The sequence below is a fragment of the Linepithema humile genome, chromosome 1 (assembly GCF_040581485.1).
Source record: "Linepithema humile isolate Giens D197 chromosome 1, Lhum_UNIL_v1.0, whole genome shotgun sequence".
In the NCBI taxonomy this organism is placed as follows: domain Eukaryota; kingdom Metazoa; phylum Arthropoda; class Insecta; order Hymenoptera; family Formicidae; genus Linepithema; species Linepithema humile.
The window spans coordinates 46,737,090-46,754,680 of record NC_090128.1 but is presented as its reverse complement, the minus strand read 5'-3'; the positions used below and the strand labels follow the sequence as shown (position 1 = coordinate 46,754,680).

The window sequence follows — 17,591 nt, the reverse complement described above, 5'->3', positions numbered from 1 at the left end:
CATGTTTGATACTTGTTGCCCCTTTATTTATGATTTTAATAATAATTTATGAAAATAATAAATATAAAAATAAATGATTTTGCAATATTCGAAACTATTATATATAATTAATTCTCGGCTTACAATCGGTTATAATCTATTTTTAATCTATAATTACATATGTTACGTGAAACACATGCTTGCGCGAAAGATATTTCACTACGCAGAATATATGGTAAACTAAGTTTAAGATCTAAAACTTGCACGTTCTTATATAAAATATATTATATTAAATTGACGTAATTTCGTAATTGACGTAATTTCAAGTAGAATATTATGCGAATAACGGCTTGCTTTGCGTTCTAGGTATTGCAATTATACTGGCGACATAATACTACGCTCATTGCGTGTCGATGGACCGTGACGTGTCGACTTTGCAAATATTTGTAACAAATCAAACGTCGCGTTGACGTAACTGTGCTCACGCAATTCGTGACGCGCTCATAGCGAGTCGTCGCGCGATTAGCACTCCGAATCTATGCAACGTGTGACTGTTAGCTAACAGCTAACCAGATTACCGTGACCTCCTGACCCCGAAAGCATGCCGGATTTCCTGTATTCTGTGATAGACGCGCGCGTTAATAGTTGCAACAGCACGAATCGAGGGTGAACGTTCTGCTCGACAATCAACTAATGTAATCAATTTTTTTCGAGAGTGAAATTATATTTTTTGTATCGATAAATTCTATTAAAGTAAATTCACGTTTTCTCTCTCCACAAAACGAATTCTATCTACTTTTTGTATCTGACGTATACAACACATACGCATATTACTTTTTCTCGGTTTACTCGAGAGTACCATATGCATCCCGAGAGATTTCCAAATCCTTTCGGAATACGGCGCGTGTTTGCCCGCGAGGACCGAAAACGGCGAACGGTAACACGATCTTGCGTATTAATTAATCGCGCGCGAGGCACCCTCGAAGGCAGCGGTCTCCGTTTGAAGTCTAATCTCTATAATGGAACGACCGCCTCAATTAGGCAAGACTTATTTTCGCCGGGCCGCGATGTTTGAGCGCGCGTTTGCGGCCACGCGACCGTGCCACGCGCCGCTCGTTATACTCCATCGCCGATGGCGATTGTTTCCCCCCCCCCTTCCCCCAGCCGCGAAAAAATAATTGCAGCTCGCGTCGCTGAACGGTCGAACGTGTTGCAGTAATTGCGCGAGTGAACAGATCGACGGATTTTTCCGCACACTTTGCGTCAGCATTCGTGATACGATGCGGTCGATAGACATGGTTGATACACCGTGTGGGCGGTGAAGATGCGTACGTCATATTTTTGCGAAAACTCAATTGTTTTCTCCGCAAACGTATTACTTGAACGTCGTAAGTATGGTTGCTTTTTGCTATAAGATTCATTCCGCGTTTATGCAGCATGATTATCCGTTGGAGACAATCACCAGCCGGGGAGACTTATCGGCATCGTCGGAAGCGCCGATTGACGAGCCGGAGTGCACTTATGATTTTAATTCCAGTGAGCGATCTTTCCACGGTCGGCTCGCTCGAATGTTATGACAATTATGAGTTTTTCGTGGGGGCACCCGGGGGCGGCACGTGGCCTCCGGACGGTGCATCGGGGGTCGCGTACGGCGTGACGCGTGCCGCCGCGTGAGAACGACCGCGCTCACACGCGTCACACGCACGTCGATGGACACGTGTGTGCATACAGCCGTGAGAGGAGAAAGCAACAGAGAAAGAGTGCATCGCTTCGGGATTTACTCGTATTCACTCTCGACTTTGGACTGCGTTTGATGTATCTTGAAACGCCAATTAGATTTCGTTCATGTGTATTTATAAGATATCAGTTTGATTGGAAAACTATTTATTATTTAGATTTATACGTTTCTTGTACATTTTATCACTACAGAGTTATATATTTCATGCGGCCATTATTATGGCTCGTGTAAAAATACAATATAATATAATTCTTTGTAAGATTATTTATAAAATGCAATTATTTATCAAATAAAATCTCTCTCTATTATCTGTAATGCACTGATGATAACATTGATTAAATTTAATGTATTTTATCGCTATACTACATTTGGTAAACTGTATTACTGCGCTGAAATTGAATTATGCAAAAAACGATTAAATGTTTCTAAAAAAAATTTTTTTTTATTTTAAAATCAGAAATGTGAGATAATGATTTCTAATTCTTTCAACTTTTAATAACTTAATAACAAAGAATAATGATATAATAAAATATAGTCAAGTTTATGACAATTTATTGATATAATTATATTAAATTAAATAAAAATTTAATAAATCTTTGGTTTGGTCAAATCAATCAGTATCACATTTTAGGTGCGTTTATACTTTATACGCTATATACTCTATTTTTCGACAAACAGAACGACAAACTCATATGATGGGAATCTCGATGAATAAATCGTTATTGTCGTCTCTGAACATTTTATCTTTAATTTTTTTCTCTGATTTTTTTGTTTTAGGTCAGACAATTCTTTCCTATTTTCATACTTATGATGTAGTGTACCTGTATCAAGTCGTGTTTTGTCATTAGCCCATGCAAATTACAGTACAGAGTATTTATGCGGCACTAGTGCAACTGACGATGCAATATGAGAGATATTTCACAGCACATAATTAAGCAGTAAGTGAGAATTAATTAGGTCAAGATCTCTCAATAATTGAAATGATATTTCAGCATTGATTCACACATACAACTTTATATTGTTAAATTAAATCTTTTCGAATGTAATATTACAAATTAATTGTAAAGTTTATAAATGTTTTTTGTGCAGAAAAGAGAAAAAACAACATGCATAATTAATTGATTGGAATCAAGTTATAATAAAATTAGTACGTATCAGCATTTTGTCAATCGACAATCATCTCTTTCTCTGTGGATTCTCGTCAATCATTCGTGCATTAATCCAATTCGGTCTTATTTTCTCGCCTATAATCCCTATGGACCATTGAACACTCGTTCTATTCCATTGCACAGTGCGAATACGCGTGCACGCATTACTTTCCTTATTGAATTGTGCATTGATTAATCGCGATACCTTGCACTCTCTCGTTACGTTAGGAATAGATAAAATTGCTTTTCTTATTTGTTGCATCTGATGACCGACACGTGCAGTATCTTTGTCAATATCATATACAATTTTTCTAAATAGATAAATTCTCGCGCGAATGTACATTATAATTTATACACACAGATCTCCAACAAAGTTTACGCTAAAACAGTTTATAATAATAGTGTCATTTTGAGATAAAAAATTAAAAAGTACCTTACATATTTAACAAAAAAAAAACAACAAAAAAACACATCTATAAAAATAGAATTAAAGAAATTTTCAAGTTAAATAGAATAAGAATTAAAATGTTACGCTCTTTCAACGCCCATTCCAGCGAAATTCTCAATTATGGTGCAATTTACGAAATACTGCACAAATAGACATCTATCTGCCGCATCCGACTTACGGCAATTAAAATCAACCCCCGTCGGCGGCGTTGTGGAAATTGCTATTGCATCAAACCGAGCGTAATTATCGGTCGCTCATTAGCCCTTCGTCTCCGCAAGGATTAACCACCTCGAGCAAATCGCTGGCGGTCATAAGCTCAAAAGTCTATCCGAGAAATCGCGTGAGAGGGATGCGACAATATCCGCGGGTGCGAGCGCTTTCGCGTTTGGGGATGATCGTACACCGCCGACGCGAGTCCGGAGCCAGCCGAGGTCATAAATGGGGCGGCGCGGCGCTCCGGAGCGGCATTTCGTCGCGTGACGCCGTGACGTTCGCATCGATTCGGAGCAACGGAGCGACGGCGCGACGAACAGAGGCGCAGAGTGGATATAGGCGGCCGAAAATCAATCCCGCGCGTATTACGCTCACGGCAAGGCGGAGAAATAATCGACGAGACTTACTTTTTGTCAGAGGCGGCAACGTGAGTCGAAGCCGGCCGCGATGCTGAAAAAATTCCTCGGCAAGTCCGGCCGTAGGATCCTGCGGGTAAGTAATCTGTCAACGACGTTAATACTCTCCTCCAAACCGTTGCCGTTTTGACTGTTGCATGCACGCACGTTTCGGGCGCATGGTGCGACCTAATTCCCTCGAGTGCAGCAGCGAACACCTGGACACTGGCCGGCTCTCTGCGCTTCGCTCTCTCAATTAGAGAATCGGTCCAGTTCACTCGTTAGCTACTCATCGACTCGGAATTCTTTACTCGTGTGCTTTTCTGTCCCATTAATGTGAATCCACGTTACACGTTACCTCTTTGTCTTATCTCAAGTAAAATTTCGGTGACATATTGAACAAGATTAATTTTGCATGGTTCCGCTTACGTCATTCCGTCTAGGCGTGAAATTTCCGCGGGACGTTAAATTATTGCAGATCGATGTCCTTACGTGTCGTGGTGCGACTCGATGGACGAAAAACTCGGGTTTTCGGTTTCTATTGTATCGCAATTAAGCACACAGCGCACAGCGAAAATTTTCGTCGATCTCTTTCATGAGAGAATACGCTTTTTCTTTGTTTATTTTTATTTTTTGTATTTATCGGAGCTGTGATTTGCTTGGTAGGCCATCAAGAAGCTGTCCACCAGGAGTCGCAAAGCCAAAAAGTCACGCAATCCCAGTTCCTGGCACACGGCCATTCCGGACCTCGAAACGACTTCTCTATCGTGGTCTCTGCCGTCCTTAGACGCCAAGAGCATCGACACGTACATGACGTACGTTGCCGAGAACCAAGAGGACTGCACATCGAACTGTTGCTGTTGCGACGAGTACGAGGAGAATCAAAAGAACGAAAACAGAGAGAACGAGATGATAATCTAACATCCGTATCGTTAAGCGATGTTTGCTCGTTTGTCTCGTGATCATATTTGCACGGCGATCGTTCACGAGGGAGTGGAAAGAAATCGCACGCATACGATTTGAAACGATATTTAACCCTTAATTGGTGAGTACGAGTATACTCGTCCGTCATTCCTCTCTTTTTTTTTTTTTTTCTTTGCCAGGATTCCGGTATTCTGTAATATAAATGCAGCCGCAATAACCAGTGCAATAATCAGTGCAATGGCTATAACCAAAGAGAAGGTCGAAGGTTTGTCGAAAGCTTTCAACCGGTTAAGGGTTAATCCTACGGTCCTTCCGTAATCCGTTCCATGCACCGTAAACGCCTAAGCGCTTCTTTATTTTTCGAAATATGTATATCGTATGTCGAGCTGAGAAATGTGAGATGATGGAGAAGCCATAATTGTGTGAACTTCAGAATATTATACGTATAATATTATCACCATGTCATCGAGAGATGAAAAAAATTGTGATTGAGGCATGATACTTTATTTCCAGTTAGTCTTCCAGTCTAGATTATATCGACTTATTTTCTCGCACGAATCGCGCTTACGCGAATGTGCTTGTCCTGATCTCATTTAGCAATTTTGTTGATAGATGCGTTACTTATTTATTACTCCTTACTTATTATTTATTATCACGGATACTTCGATTAATCACGATACTGATAAAATTATGTTGATCCGACGATTTAATCGATTCGGCGTCAGAGCGACCATTTTATTTCTTCTTGTTTTATTGTACAAGGATGGAAGGAACCAGTGCAACGCGTATCATTGTCTCATTCGATATAGAGAACAGCAATACGTGACGTAGTACAAAAAAATATATATATACATACATACATATATATGTGTGTGTGTGTGTGTGTATGTATGTATGTATGTATGTATGTATGTATGTATGTATGTATATATGTCTAGCACGTTGTCGACATTCGCCAGAGAATGACGTCCGAAATATAATAGGACTTTTCCATTTGTGGTTTTATCATATCGGGTCTAACCCGCGGATCACTATTTTGCAAGATACTGTTTTTGGTGTCATGTAAACTATTTTAGGTAATCAATAGTTTATTTTCGCGACTCGCAAGTTGTACCAAAACATGTACACCAATGGCGGGACCTTACTATCTAAATAATTTATATTTATAATTGAAAATTGAAGATTTTAGAAAACTAGACTTTTACTAGGATTACAATGACGAGAATTAAAGTAACGAAGAAAAAAATTAAATTACTTACCTTCTCAATTAACTTACTGTGCACTTACACACATATGTTCATCGGGGACATTTGGATATATACGTATTGTCGAAGTGTAACAAGTTTCATCAATTAATCTTGCGCAGATTAACCTTGATTTTTCTACTATTTATCCGTAAGAAGAAATCCGACTTTGTAACTTGATGTCGTCGTCACTTTTACATTAATTGTCCTAGGTGTTCGATATTTTGCGCGGTCAAGATGCACCTGTTAGATTAGCCACAGCTGATATAATCGACCCTCGATGCAAAAAATTTATCATATTTTCATTAAAAATGAAAATAAGAATCAATAAAAATTGTTATTCTGAGAAAAACAATTTGTATCTGTGTGAATATTATTTTCTACAAGTGGCAGTTGCGAATTTACGGAAATGTTTCTGCATCTTTCATTTTAAATCTTGCCAAGTTCGAGTTGCCAGATATCGAGGGTGTTTACGCAATAAATCGCACCGGCCTGATCACTCGAACAGAGTTATTCTCTTTCCAATCGTTTTTAGCACCTTCGCTCAAAGTTAATCTCCACTAAAAGGTAGCAGGATGCGTTTTTACTCTCTCTCTCTCTTCCGACGCATTGATTTATAAGAGAAGAAAATGAAAGAAAAGCTTTAATGACTTATATCTATGTATAGATGCAGAGAATTTATATGTACATAAAAAACCAAAAAACCGAAAATATGGATGTGTACGTAGGTGTAAGATGCGTGTTGATATACTTTATCGTAAGCGTGTCCCGATAAGGCTGTGACTTTGTAACGGATATGAGTGTCATAAATAAAATGGTTTTATTGACGATTCCCGACGTGTTCCCATGACCCCTGTCATCACGGTTTCATTGATCGTGCGACGTGTGTGCAAGCTACAGCATACATATATATGCATACGTACGGGACGCACACACGCCGGGAAAGTACTGTAAAATCCACCGGTGTTATAAGACACAGAAGTCCTTCGTTTGAATTGGTAATGATATCGATCCGCGCGATTTTCTCGTTACGGTGTGTACCAATTATTTTAGCGTAGCGTGTATTCGCGTGTAATGAGAATTGATTATATTACTTTGCGACAGGTAATGCTACGCTCACCTCTGTAATTCGCGCAGTTTCTGACTGATTGCGTTTCGACGCTGCACCATTTTTGTGAATTTTTATACAGAGGCTTGTCGAAAATGAAATTGATGATGATTTTCACAAGGTTGTTGATTATTTTCGCATTCACTTTCAGATACTTTTTAATATTGATTATTATCAGATAGTATATATTATTTGGCGTCCCGGTTTTTCATTGTGTTCCTTGATTTTTTAAATAAAAATTAAGAAATGATTGTATTGATTGTTAAAAAATGATACAATTACCTATTGATTATTACAAAAAATTCACACACACAAAAAGCAGTTTAATTTTCCAAATAAATCACTTATCAAAACTCGTCTATTCTACTCAATTTATCTCGCCTTATTCATTACACACACACACACACACACACACACACACTCTCTCTCTCTCTCTCTCTCTCTCTCTCTCTCTCTCTCTCTCTTAAAATATTAATTATGTCCCTTGCAATTTTTTAGCATATGTCGTGCAATTTGCATCACTGACTGAAAGAAAAAAACGATTGACCATTCAACCGTTAACTTGACAAGCAGCGTCGAGCTTTGACAAGAGATCGCGGCCAAACACGTTACATAGGCGCGTTTCGCAATTATACGCGCGTGCGACCCATAGAAAAATCGTGCGTAACGAGCACGCTCGAACAATGGGACGCACGTGTCTACGCAATATTAGTAATTCCCGAAAATTAGGTTCTACCGACGCAGCGAGCTGGTAAGAGCGCGCGAGGGCAAAAATAGCTCGACTAATCGTCGGCCGCAGTGTGTTGGAAAAAAAAAGAATAAAAAGCAAAAAAGAGATGCATTTCGTGCATGCGAAACTAATGACTTGCAAAACTGGTTTGCAGATATAATGCGAGCGGAAGGGTCGTAAGCCCCATTGTTCTTTGTCGGAAATATTCCGCGTCTGCGAAGAGAATTTTGCATGAGAAAGGGGAAAAAACGGCGCTTTTGCTTCCTCCTCCTCCTCCTCCTCCTCCTCCTCCTCCTCCTCCTCCTCCTTCTCCTCCTCTTTCTCTTCCTCGAATGTGTAAATTCACGTGCGCTCTCTCGCCCGCAAATTCGTGTCGGTTTTTGCGCGAGGTACGGATGCGTGAAACGCACAAAAGCCCGCTCGTTTATGCGTGCGATGCGTAGTACGACAAACGTCAGACGTGGTTTGTTCACCGTTGTTGCCCTACAGAATCGTGCAAACATCGTGAATGTTTGGATGTGTCAAGTATCGATATTTGCGAATGATCGATCAGGATGTATGTGAGGGTTCCGATTTATTGCGTTTCGAGGAAACTATGTCGATTATCAATGTCGGTCATCCGGCAAGAGAATATAGGACACTCTTATCGGAAACGACGCTTCAGTTCCGCGTGATTAAAAGTCGCGTGAATTAGCGATTAGCGATTAGCGTCGTAATTCTCTGAAATATTGATTAGGCTTCATTGGAGAAAAGTGCAAGAGGGGGAATTACGTGCAACAAAGATTTTATTTGCATCTTCGTGTTATCGCTTTATTACAAAATCGTATTGCAAAAATACTTGGACCTCTCTCACATGTGTACACTGAAATGCGTAATGGCACTGAATACGTACAACACGACCTTTTTCCTCTCTATTTTTCTTCCTTATTTTCACTCGCGCTGGACTTTACACGCTCGCGCAATCGTTTATCGTTCGGCGGCGTGAAAAAGATCAACTTTGCGATGTACAAACCGGTAGTGGATTACGAGATATCCGATAAAATTACAAATACAGTTTTGTTATTTATATACAGGAATATGTACAGATATATACAATTTTTCGCGTTAATAAATATGTTCTAGATACTTGCATGACTATCATTATCTCACTCATTGAAAATATAACAATATATAGTTTTGGTTGTTGAACATTCCTGAGATGTGTTTAAGGTGTTAGAATATGGTAAAAAATATATATTGTATGTACACAAAGTAGCGAAATTTGTCGCTCGCGTTTCATTCTTTTTATAAATCGCGTTTGTATTAAATATCTCACTAAAATTATCCAAATATTTTGTGAATCATTACATTATTGTTAACAAATCGGTGAAAAGGAAAAATAACCGCACAACGTGCGGTGCAAATATTCGCGATTGCTGCAATTATAATTCACGAACAAATCGCTAATTCGATTGGCAAAAGAATGTGACGTACAACATCTATTTTTCTTCTTCCGCGCGCGAGAAATAAGAATATTTGCAGAAGATTGAAATATTGTATGATGGATAAAATTCGACTATAGTACTCTCTATATATTTTACACAAGGAAAAAAATCCTAAAATTGCGCGTTAAAATCTGATGTCTGCTCCACGGCATACAATCGTGATGAATTGTGCGAGAGTTTAAGGTCAGTACGCCAATTCCGCACCCCAAGGTCGATAAGGTTTTCCGTGCTGCTGCTGGGGATACTGACCAGGATATTGGCTCCAACCGAGAGTACCGCCGCCCAGAAGCGGTGGCATGGATCCCGCACCAGGCGGCATTCCGGCGGAGACTGTGCTTGATGGCGGCGGCTCGTAGCTGCTGGCAGTGGAAGTAGATGTCAACGTCGTGGGTGCTGAAGGTACTGCCGAAGGTAGTACGGCGGACGGCGGATGTTCGCGATGGAAGCTCTGCAAATGCGACAGCAGGCGCAGCCGAAGAGGATCCCTCTCGTCCAGGCCTTCCATGGTCACCAGGTAGCGACCCACCTCGGCGGCGCATTCGCCCCACCCTACCGCGTGATAATCCATGGCTAGTTTCGTACTGTCGTAGCCCTCCGGTCCTGCAATTGTTATTTAGATTTTTATTATGATGATTTCGATTACAACATATGCTAGATTAATTCGTGTAATTATAATGGCGATATTAAATAACAAGATAAAGCCACAAAAAGATGAAAGACGTAGACACACAAAGATGCAGTTCTTAAGCTCACATTTTTTAAACACGGAGAAAACAGAGTCTATTTTTCTAAATAAAAGATACATTATATACAGGTAATGACTTACAAAATTAATCAAGTATTTTGTCGCCATTTTACTGGCAATGATTTTTCTTCTTATGTCAGAAATTAATTGTAATAATTATATCTGTGCATTACACAGATAAATTTATAGACTGACTCCAATATAGAAAAGTTTGATAAGTAGGTAAAGAAAGTTTTCCCACGTAGAAATTGATTTGTAAATAAAGTTCTGAAATGTGAAATAGTCTTGATGACTATTACGCGGAAGAAACTTTGATCGAAATAAAAGTTAACTTAACTAGAAATTAAATTAAAGATTTGGCTTCAATGTTATCTTGGAAACTTTGGCTTAATAATTCAGAAGCATAACGATAAGAAAGCGCAATAATATTTTCACAATAATATTTAGAATTCCGTAATTTTATACATAAGGGAAGAAATTCTACATTATTTAATATTATTCTATAATTAGAATATAAATCTAATTGAAAAATATAACAAATAAATATATTTTATCCATTTGAGATGCAATTTTGGTATAAAATATTTCGGAAAAATTATTTTTCGCTAAAAGTATCGCATTCGGAAAGCGAGCAGGTGTCGGAAGATGATATCGCGTTTTTCCCAAGACTTTCCCGAATCTCTCCGAGCGATTCGCAGATTGACAACGTGGAAGTGCATCTGCAAGGCGAAGATCCTTTGTGCACTTTTGGTTTTCGCGGTGCAACAATGCCGGCGTACGTGCACCGAGGCGAGATGGGCGCCTTGGCTTTAGTAGTAGCAGGCGGCTTATTGTGTACACGTGGAATGGGACAGGTAGCGTGGGAACCGTTTAGACCCCCATAGGCCAGCCGGGCCTCGCATACACGGGATATACGTGAACGAGTGGAGTGTCCCACGTTATTATGCAAGTTCTCAGACCACCCTATGCAAACATCACTCGCGAGAAAGACACAGTACTGCTGCCATATCACGCGCGATCGATCATTGTTAAAGTCTCGATAAGTTAATGATCAAGACCTCGAAACTGTCCAAATGTCTATACAAACGAAGCGTATCCAATGTCTACTACACATTCGAGAACTAAATAAAATATTAAAAATGTTGGATTCTCAACATTTTAAAAATTCTTTTTTGCTTTTCATATTGCTGGATTTATTAATAAAATATTGACACAACATATTAGTCTGTAACTAAGTCACGAACACGACGGAGCTGTCGTTATCAAAGCACGAGCAAAAGACGAGTTTTTTTTCACGCGTTTCAGAGTAAACATGGGAGAGATTATCTCTCGCCGGTGTCCAAATGCCGCTCGCGTTTTATTTGGCGATATTAAATTTAATATCGCTCGCTTTCGGGGGTCCCTCGTGGCGAGCACGCATTTACAAATAAGGAGGCCGCATACACACAATCATCGAGCGGTGTGGTGGTGGTGCGTGCGTGTCTGTGCACACTTATGCGTAGCTAGCTAGTTTCCCACAGGGTTCGACATCTGCCCCAGGCCGATCCGACGAGCGCCTCCCTCGCGAGGGGTGCCGCGCGGGACACCTCACCCCCGGGCCCGCCGCCACCAATCGTGGGAACACCACTTCCAGAGAGTCGTTGACTTCCTGTGCTTCCCACAGGATTTCTCCGCGCCCGGTCCAGCACCTGCTCCGCGGATCCCGTTTATAGTCGGGCTCCTCGGCGGCCTGCCCGAGAAACCATATGCCATCTCGTCCTGCGATTTTCCACAACGTCTCTCTCTCTCTCTCTCTCTCTCTCTCTCTCTCTCTCTCTCTCTCTCTCTCTCTCTCTCTCTCTCTCTCTCTCTCGGATATATTTATCGCGAAGCGATCGTACAATGGAAAATGAGAGAAAAGCATTGGTGCAATTAAGAAACGATAATCGATATTATATTAAATTTAATATTAAATTAATATAATTAATCAAAAATTTTTATTACGTTAATTGTTTGTAAAATTTTGCCGAGAACTTTAATTTAATTAATTTGCAAATTAATTGATCTTCTGTATTATTTTTACAATAAAAATAACTGTTTATGACAAGTATATACAATTTGTAGAGATATTGAAGTTATAGAATAATGTTAATATGTAAGATAAAAAAAAAAAAAAAAGAAAAAGACGTCCGCACATTGCAGATATTATTACACTTATCTCAGAGATAATTTATACCAAGTTAATAATCGCTCTCAAAAATCTACTTAATAAGGAAACGCAGAGACGACAGATGGGCATTCGGTTACACAGTTACAGTTAACGCTGCTCGCCCAACAGGTGTCTTCCGGTAGGAAAGAAAAGGCCGATAGCGCCTAACAGAATACGTAATAACGGCGTACGAATCAAATTGGTACGAGAATTGGGGCTACACGTTAAGAGAAATTATTAATGCCTGGCCTGAGAAATCTCGAGCGAAAAAAAGGGTGTCTTATTGATGTCGGAGGATCATCTTCGAGATCCGTTGCTCCTTCAACGGGTAAAGGCGTTTCTTCCGGATTTGGAGATCTTATTACTCGACACCGTTACATCTTTCGATCTGCACTTTCGTTACGCAACTTCCGATCTTGCGTGTAAATCAATATACGCGAAAAGTTATCGAACAATCGTTACGATTATCAAGTAAATAAATTAACTAAAACTAGTTTTTTGTGACTAAAGTTCGTTAAATTAAAAAAATTTTTGGAAAATATTACTCTTGCGCTGAGAAAGTAATATTTGATAAGAAATCATTAGACGCATAGATTTGAATGCAGCGTTTATAACACAATTTAAAAAAATAATTCGGATAAAGGGTTGACAAAGGTGCATGGAACTCACCCTTATTACGGAGTGTGCGCAGATGCTCGACCGTGAGCTGCAGGATCTCCGCCTTCTCCAGCTTTCCGCTGTGAGGGTCCCTCGCGGCTGCCGGAACCAGCCTCCTCAACTCACCGAGAGATGCGTTAATCCTGTCGCGACGCTTTTTCTCGATCATCCCCCTCCTGCGTTTTCGCGACGCGTGCTGGCAGGAATCTCCTCCGGGCGAGTTGCATCTGCAATTTCGAAGGAAGGATTAAAACGCATATTGTTCGAGCGCGCGGTTAAGACACTTTGCAATTTCTTTGTTCGAAATTTTACGGGGGTTGTTTTTAACAAGGAGCGGGAGAGAACTGTTTTAATTAAATATTATTAATTCGCGTTGCAGAGCGCGCAACAACACGCTCATTAATTTCGGCCGAGTTGAAACAATGCCGTTTTAATTGCGACTCTATCGCGAAACAAAGAGACATATGTCGCGCGTTGTTTCGAAGAAATCGCTTTAAAGAACAATCGTTTCAGCCGAAGAAAATTCTACTGTATACGTTCCGCTTTGAATCGGATTTTTTAATAAGATTAATTATGCCATAAGATAACTAGACAGATCAAAAATAGCTTTCTAAAAAAGGAATTCAAACTTTCGCGAATTATATATGAAAAGAATTAAATTGTTCTAATTTTGGTACAAAACTATGAGATATTTTTTCACAAGAAAACATGAGTATGAAAGAATAAGATATGAATGTAATACGTACGGTTCCTTGCCGCTCTCCTCTGAGAACACGTCGTCGCAGTCGGAGTCGCTCATAGTTCTCTTCAGGTTCCTCTGCTGGTGTCCCTGATTCTGCTGCGATTGCTGTTGCGTCTGTTGCTGCGACTGCTGTTGCTGCTGCTGCTGCTGCTGCTGCTGCTGCTGCTGCTGAGCGTTATCCTGGCTACCCAACTCCGTCTCAATTTTCAGTTCCAAGAACTCGTGACTCGACCGCATCTCCGGCATGTCCGACCTCATAACCGGCATGTCCTGGTGCCGCACATCCTGATGCCTGGCGATATCGTGCCTGGACAGTTCCTGATGCCGTTGCATCTCCGGATGTCGTAAATCCGGGCCTCTAAGGTCGCCGGCGGCGTGTCGCAGCTCGTGCGATACAGGTGGACGCATATCGTGATGGTGATGACGCATGTCCGGATGCTGCGGCGGCGGTGGTGGTGGCTGATACGGCGGATGATGCGGTGGCGGCGGATAACCCCAATGATGACCCGAAGGCGGCGCCGACAGGGTCGACAGGTGACCGGGTGCGACCGCGCCGGAAGTGATCTCAGAAGACAGCAAAGTGCTGTTGTCGTCGGAACGTGCGACCACCACTCGCCACATGTTGCGCCGGTCTCGGGGGGACGGTAGAATCGATCTGACGTAGCGTGGCTGTTGCCGAGAATCGCAGGGACGTCCAAGTTGATCGCTGGTTCGTGCTACCGGCTAATGCGTAACATCGATCCCATAACGATGCGAGATGTCATTGCAGCCGCATTGCGGTGACGTGGAGAACGATCGTTAACGGCGTGCGATAAGCGACGGTCGACTATTGACTGGTGAAGACGGAAGCCGCAATTGAGTGATACGAGCAACGGGAACTCTTGAACGATACCGCTGTCATTAGATGGGTGTGATGCGTTTTTTCGTTTGCTTTTTTCCGGAAAAAAGTAGCTTTTCCTTAATTATTTCTTCGGTAGAATTTTCATCACAACAAACTTAATAACTATCCAATAACTGCAATTGTAAGTAAATAAATCCACAAAATTAATCAGAGCACAAGTTTTCCATTAATTAAAAATCACTCTAGCTTCTACCAAGTGATTATATTTGACACGCAAAACTCTAAAATAGATCGACAGTCTTGTTGCTGAACATACTTTATGGATTAAAAACTGCGTAATCTTCACATCGATGACTTCTTGCAAAACTCGCACAACTGAAATCTCGATTTCGAAGAGAGTTGACAGTAATGTCGCCGAATTTAAGAGATAATTTCTTCACAAGTTAAAAGTCGTATAATTTCCATCGATGTATCTGTATCGAAGTTGTAACAAAAATCTCGACGAAAGTCACAGCTACGCGAGAAAACGATTCCAAATCGCGAAAGGAGCAATCAGTCCTGGCACTTGTTTCGCGACGGCGGCGGGAGTTTATCGGAGTCCACGTGCCGGCGGCTACCCGCGACGTCGTTCGCGGTCGCGTGCCTGCTCGTGGAAGAAGAAGTCTCGCGCGCGACTGGACGCACTCTCGGCTGTTGCTATTGCCGCCGTTGCTCCTGCTGCTGCTGCCGCTGCTGCTGCTGCTGCTGCTGCAGGATGTGCGTGTGCACCGGTCGCGTGGCGGCCGACGTATGTCGTGTGCGGGAGGACGCAGGGACGACACACGACCGCGTGGTGTATCCATGAATCTGGTGGGGGGATGATCGGAGGTGTGCGCCCTCGGGATGGAGAGTGGGGCACCGGAGGGGACCCTCTGTGCCAAGTCGAGGTGAAAAGCACCCTGGATGCAGAATACGAGAGCGAGCGAGAGGGTTGCCGCCGAAGGGGAGAAGCAAAAATCGGGAGGGGCGATTTTCGTGGGAACGTTCGCGGCGACTCGTGTGCGAGCGTGCGTGCGTACGTGCGTGCGAGTGTAGACCCTTGATTGTGCGACTGTCAGCCGAATCCTGCGCTGCACTCGGTCAAGGAGACCGAGGAGGAAGCGATCTTCTCGTCGCTCGACCGAGCGGATGTGCGAGGAGAAAGAAGCCGGAAACTGCCCTTTCCCGATCTCGTGTGAACTCTCGTCACTTTCTGATTTTATCGTTTTTCTTGTTATTCAATAGTATAATTATTGTGTTGTGTTTTTCTGAAAAATACGCGATGCAATATTTCAGCTGCTATATGTTTGTTTCCATTAATGCAACTTTATCAAATTGAGTTTAGTATAATTTATATTGCAATAAAGTGTATAGTGTAATACAAATCCTCTCGAAGATCAATCAATGTACACTTCTATATCCGCGTCAAGATATTTTATCATTGTCAAGTTTTACAGTACTTTCGCAAATAAGAAAGAAGGCATTTCATTCGAGAACGAGTGAAAAAGTTGAAAGACTCGGTAAGACAATCAACCGGATGCTCCCCCTTAATCTCTCGCGCGCCACCATAAAATCACTCTAGTGCCACCCTCGCGGGAGCTACCCCCTCCCAAATTCGCACGCTCGAGCGTACATCGCGGAGACGTTCACGCGTGTCGGAAGGGCAACCCGAAGGGACATTCACAGGAGAGGGGGTGCGATCGCGATAAAGTTCACACAGGAATCGTACGCGGCACGCGCTCGCATGATTATCGGCGCCTGGGAACGGAGCTGACTAATCGTATCGTTAACTTTTCAGTGGCGATCGACCGAGCGCGATTACGCGGCGTCGAACTACGAAAAGTAAATTGAAAAGTTAGTATGAGAAAATTTGTATAAACTTCGTGACGCAATGTTGTAAAAAATCTATGATCTTTGTAAAATAGAAGTAAAATTTATTTATTGAAAATATATTTTTTTAATCTCACAGAAACACATAAAATTTCGTCGTAAGAACAATGTAAACACAACGAAGAATGCTAAATGAATGCAGCATTCTTATTTTCGTAGCATATTTTATGATGTTATAATAAATAAATATCGAAAAATTTCCAAAATTTTTGCAAATTGATTTCGAGATTACGTGTACAACTTGGTCTCTTAAAAAATGAAGCACTATAAATAGAACTTGATGTAGATTAACACCGCGCGAAAAGCACGTCTTGTAAGAAGCACGATGAAGAGATTGCCTTACTTTTCTGACGTATTCAGAAGCGATTGCATGCGCGACGGGCGATGAAACGGCACGAGACGATCGCAGCGGGTGCCGACGCGCGCGTATCACGGGATGTTGTATCGCGTCGCGTCGCGTGTACACACGTCCAGCACACGTCATCACGCGATCAAGGGCGCGAGAGGGGAGAGAGAGAAAGAGAGAGAGAGAAAGGGAGCAACATAAAGTGGATCGCGTGCCCGTATTTTTTTGCACCTCGCGATCGACCATTCTTCGTCACTCCGAGTTCACGAGAGCCCACCCCACGGATAGTCCTTCTATTCCGCATTATGTAATATCTTCCCGCGGACCTTCGTGGCCTTTTGATGTCTCCTGGATAGAGGCACGGGAGGGTGCTTGGTTCCCATAGGTATCGTGTGCTCCCCGCTTGGCCATCATATAATTCCAAACATTGTCGATTCTAAGAGGAGAAAGAGGAGAAAGAGGAGAAAGAGGAGAAAGACATCTTCAATCTTCTTCTTTTTCAAATTATTTTTTATAAATTGAAATACCTCATAAAACTGCAATACATTTCTTCATTACTCTTTTTCTTTCTTTTTTCTTCTCCTTTTTCTTTTTCTTCATTTCATCTTTTCATATTTCAATGTCATTTATGTCCACTTATAATTCATATTTTTTGAATTTTGTTACTTTTATTTAGATGATTGAACGAATGATATTTGCACGAAATTTTTGTTTCCGCACAAATGCGAACTTAATCTTTTATCTGTAAGCAGT

General features: G+C 41.5%; 2 protein-coding genes across 2 annotated transcripts; one reads left to right on the top strand and one right to left on the bottom strand.

Annotated features, from left to right (window-relative positions):
• The first annotated feature begins 3,755 nt into the window (after positions 1-3,755).
• Positions 3,756-6,919, top strand: LOC105669610 (uncharacterized). The gene is made up of 2 exons (XM_012362664.2): positions 3,756-4,018; positions 4,588-6,919. The coding sequence occupies exons 1-2, from the start codon at positions 3,974-3,976 to the stop codon at positions 4,840-4,842; spliced, it is 300 nt and encodes a 99-aa protein (XP_012218087.1). The 5' UTR covers positions 3,756-3,973; the 3' UTR covers positions 4,843-6,919.
• On the bottom strand, positions 6,818-16,601 carry LOC105669514 (Hairy/E(spl)-related with YRPW motif). The gene is made up of 3 exons (XM_012362507.2): positions 13,748-16,601; positions 13,014-13,228; positions 6,818-10,011 (listed from the first exon to the last, which is right to left on the bottom strand). Exons 1-3 carry the CDS (start codon positions 14,362-14,364, stop codon positions 9,596-9,598), a joined length of 1,248 nt encoding a protein of 415 aa, XP_012217930.1. The 5' UTR covers positions 14,365-16,601; the 3' UTR covers positions 6,818-9,595.
• Between the last annotated feature and the right edge of the window lie 990 nt (positions 16,602-17,591).

Coding starts and splice junctions, on each gene's coding strand:
- LOC105669610 (XM_012362664.2), top strand. CDS start 3,974: ATGCTGAAAAAATTCCTCGGCAAGTCCGGCCGTAGGATCCTGCGG. Junction 4,019..4,587: donor CCGGCCGTAGGATCCTGCGG/GTAAGTAATCTG, acceptor TTTGCTTGGTAG/GCCATCAAGAAGCTGTCCAC.
- LOC105669514 (XM_012362507.2), bottom strand. CDS start 14,364: ATGTGGCGAGTGGTGGTCGCACGTTCCGACGACAACAGCACTTTGCTG. Junction 13,229..13,747: donor GAGGAGAGCGGCAAGGAACC/GTACGTATTACA, acceptor TCGAAATTGCAG/ATGCAACTCGCCCGGAGGAG. Junction 10,012..13,013: donor GCGCACACTCCGTAATAAGG/GTGAGTTCCATG, acceptor TAACAATTGCAG/GACCGGAGGGCTACGACAGT.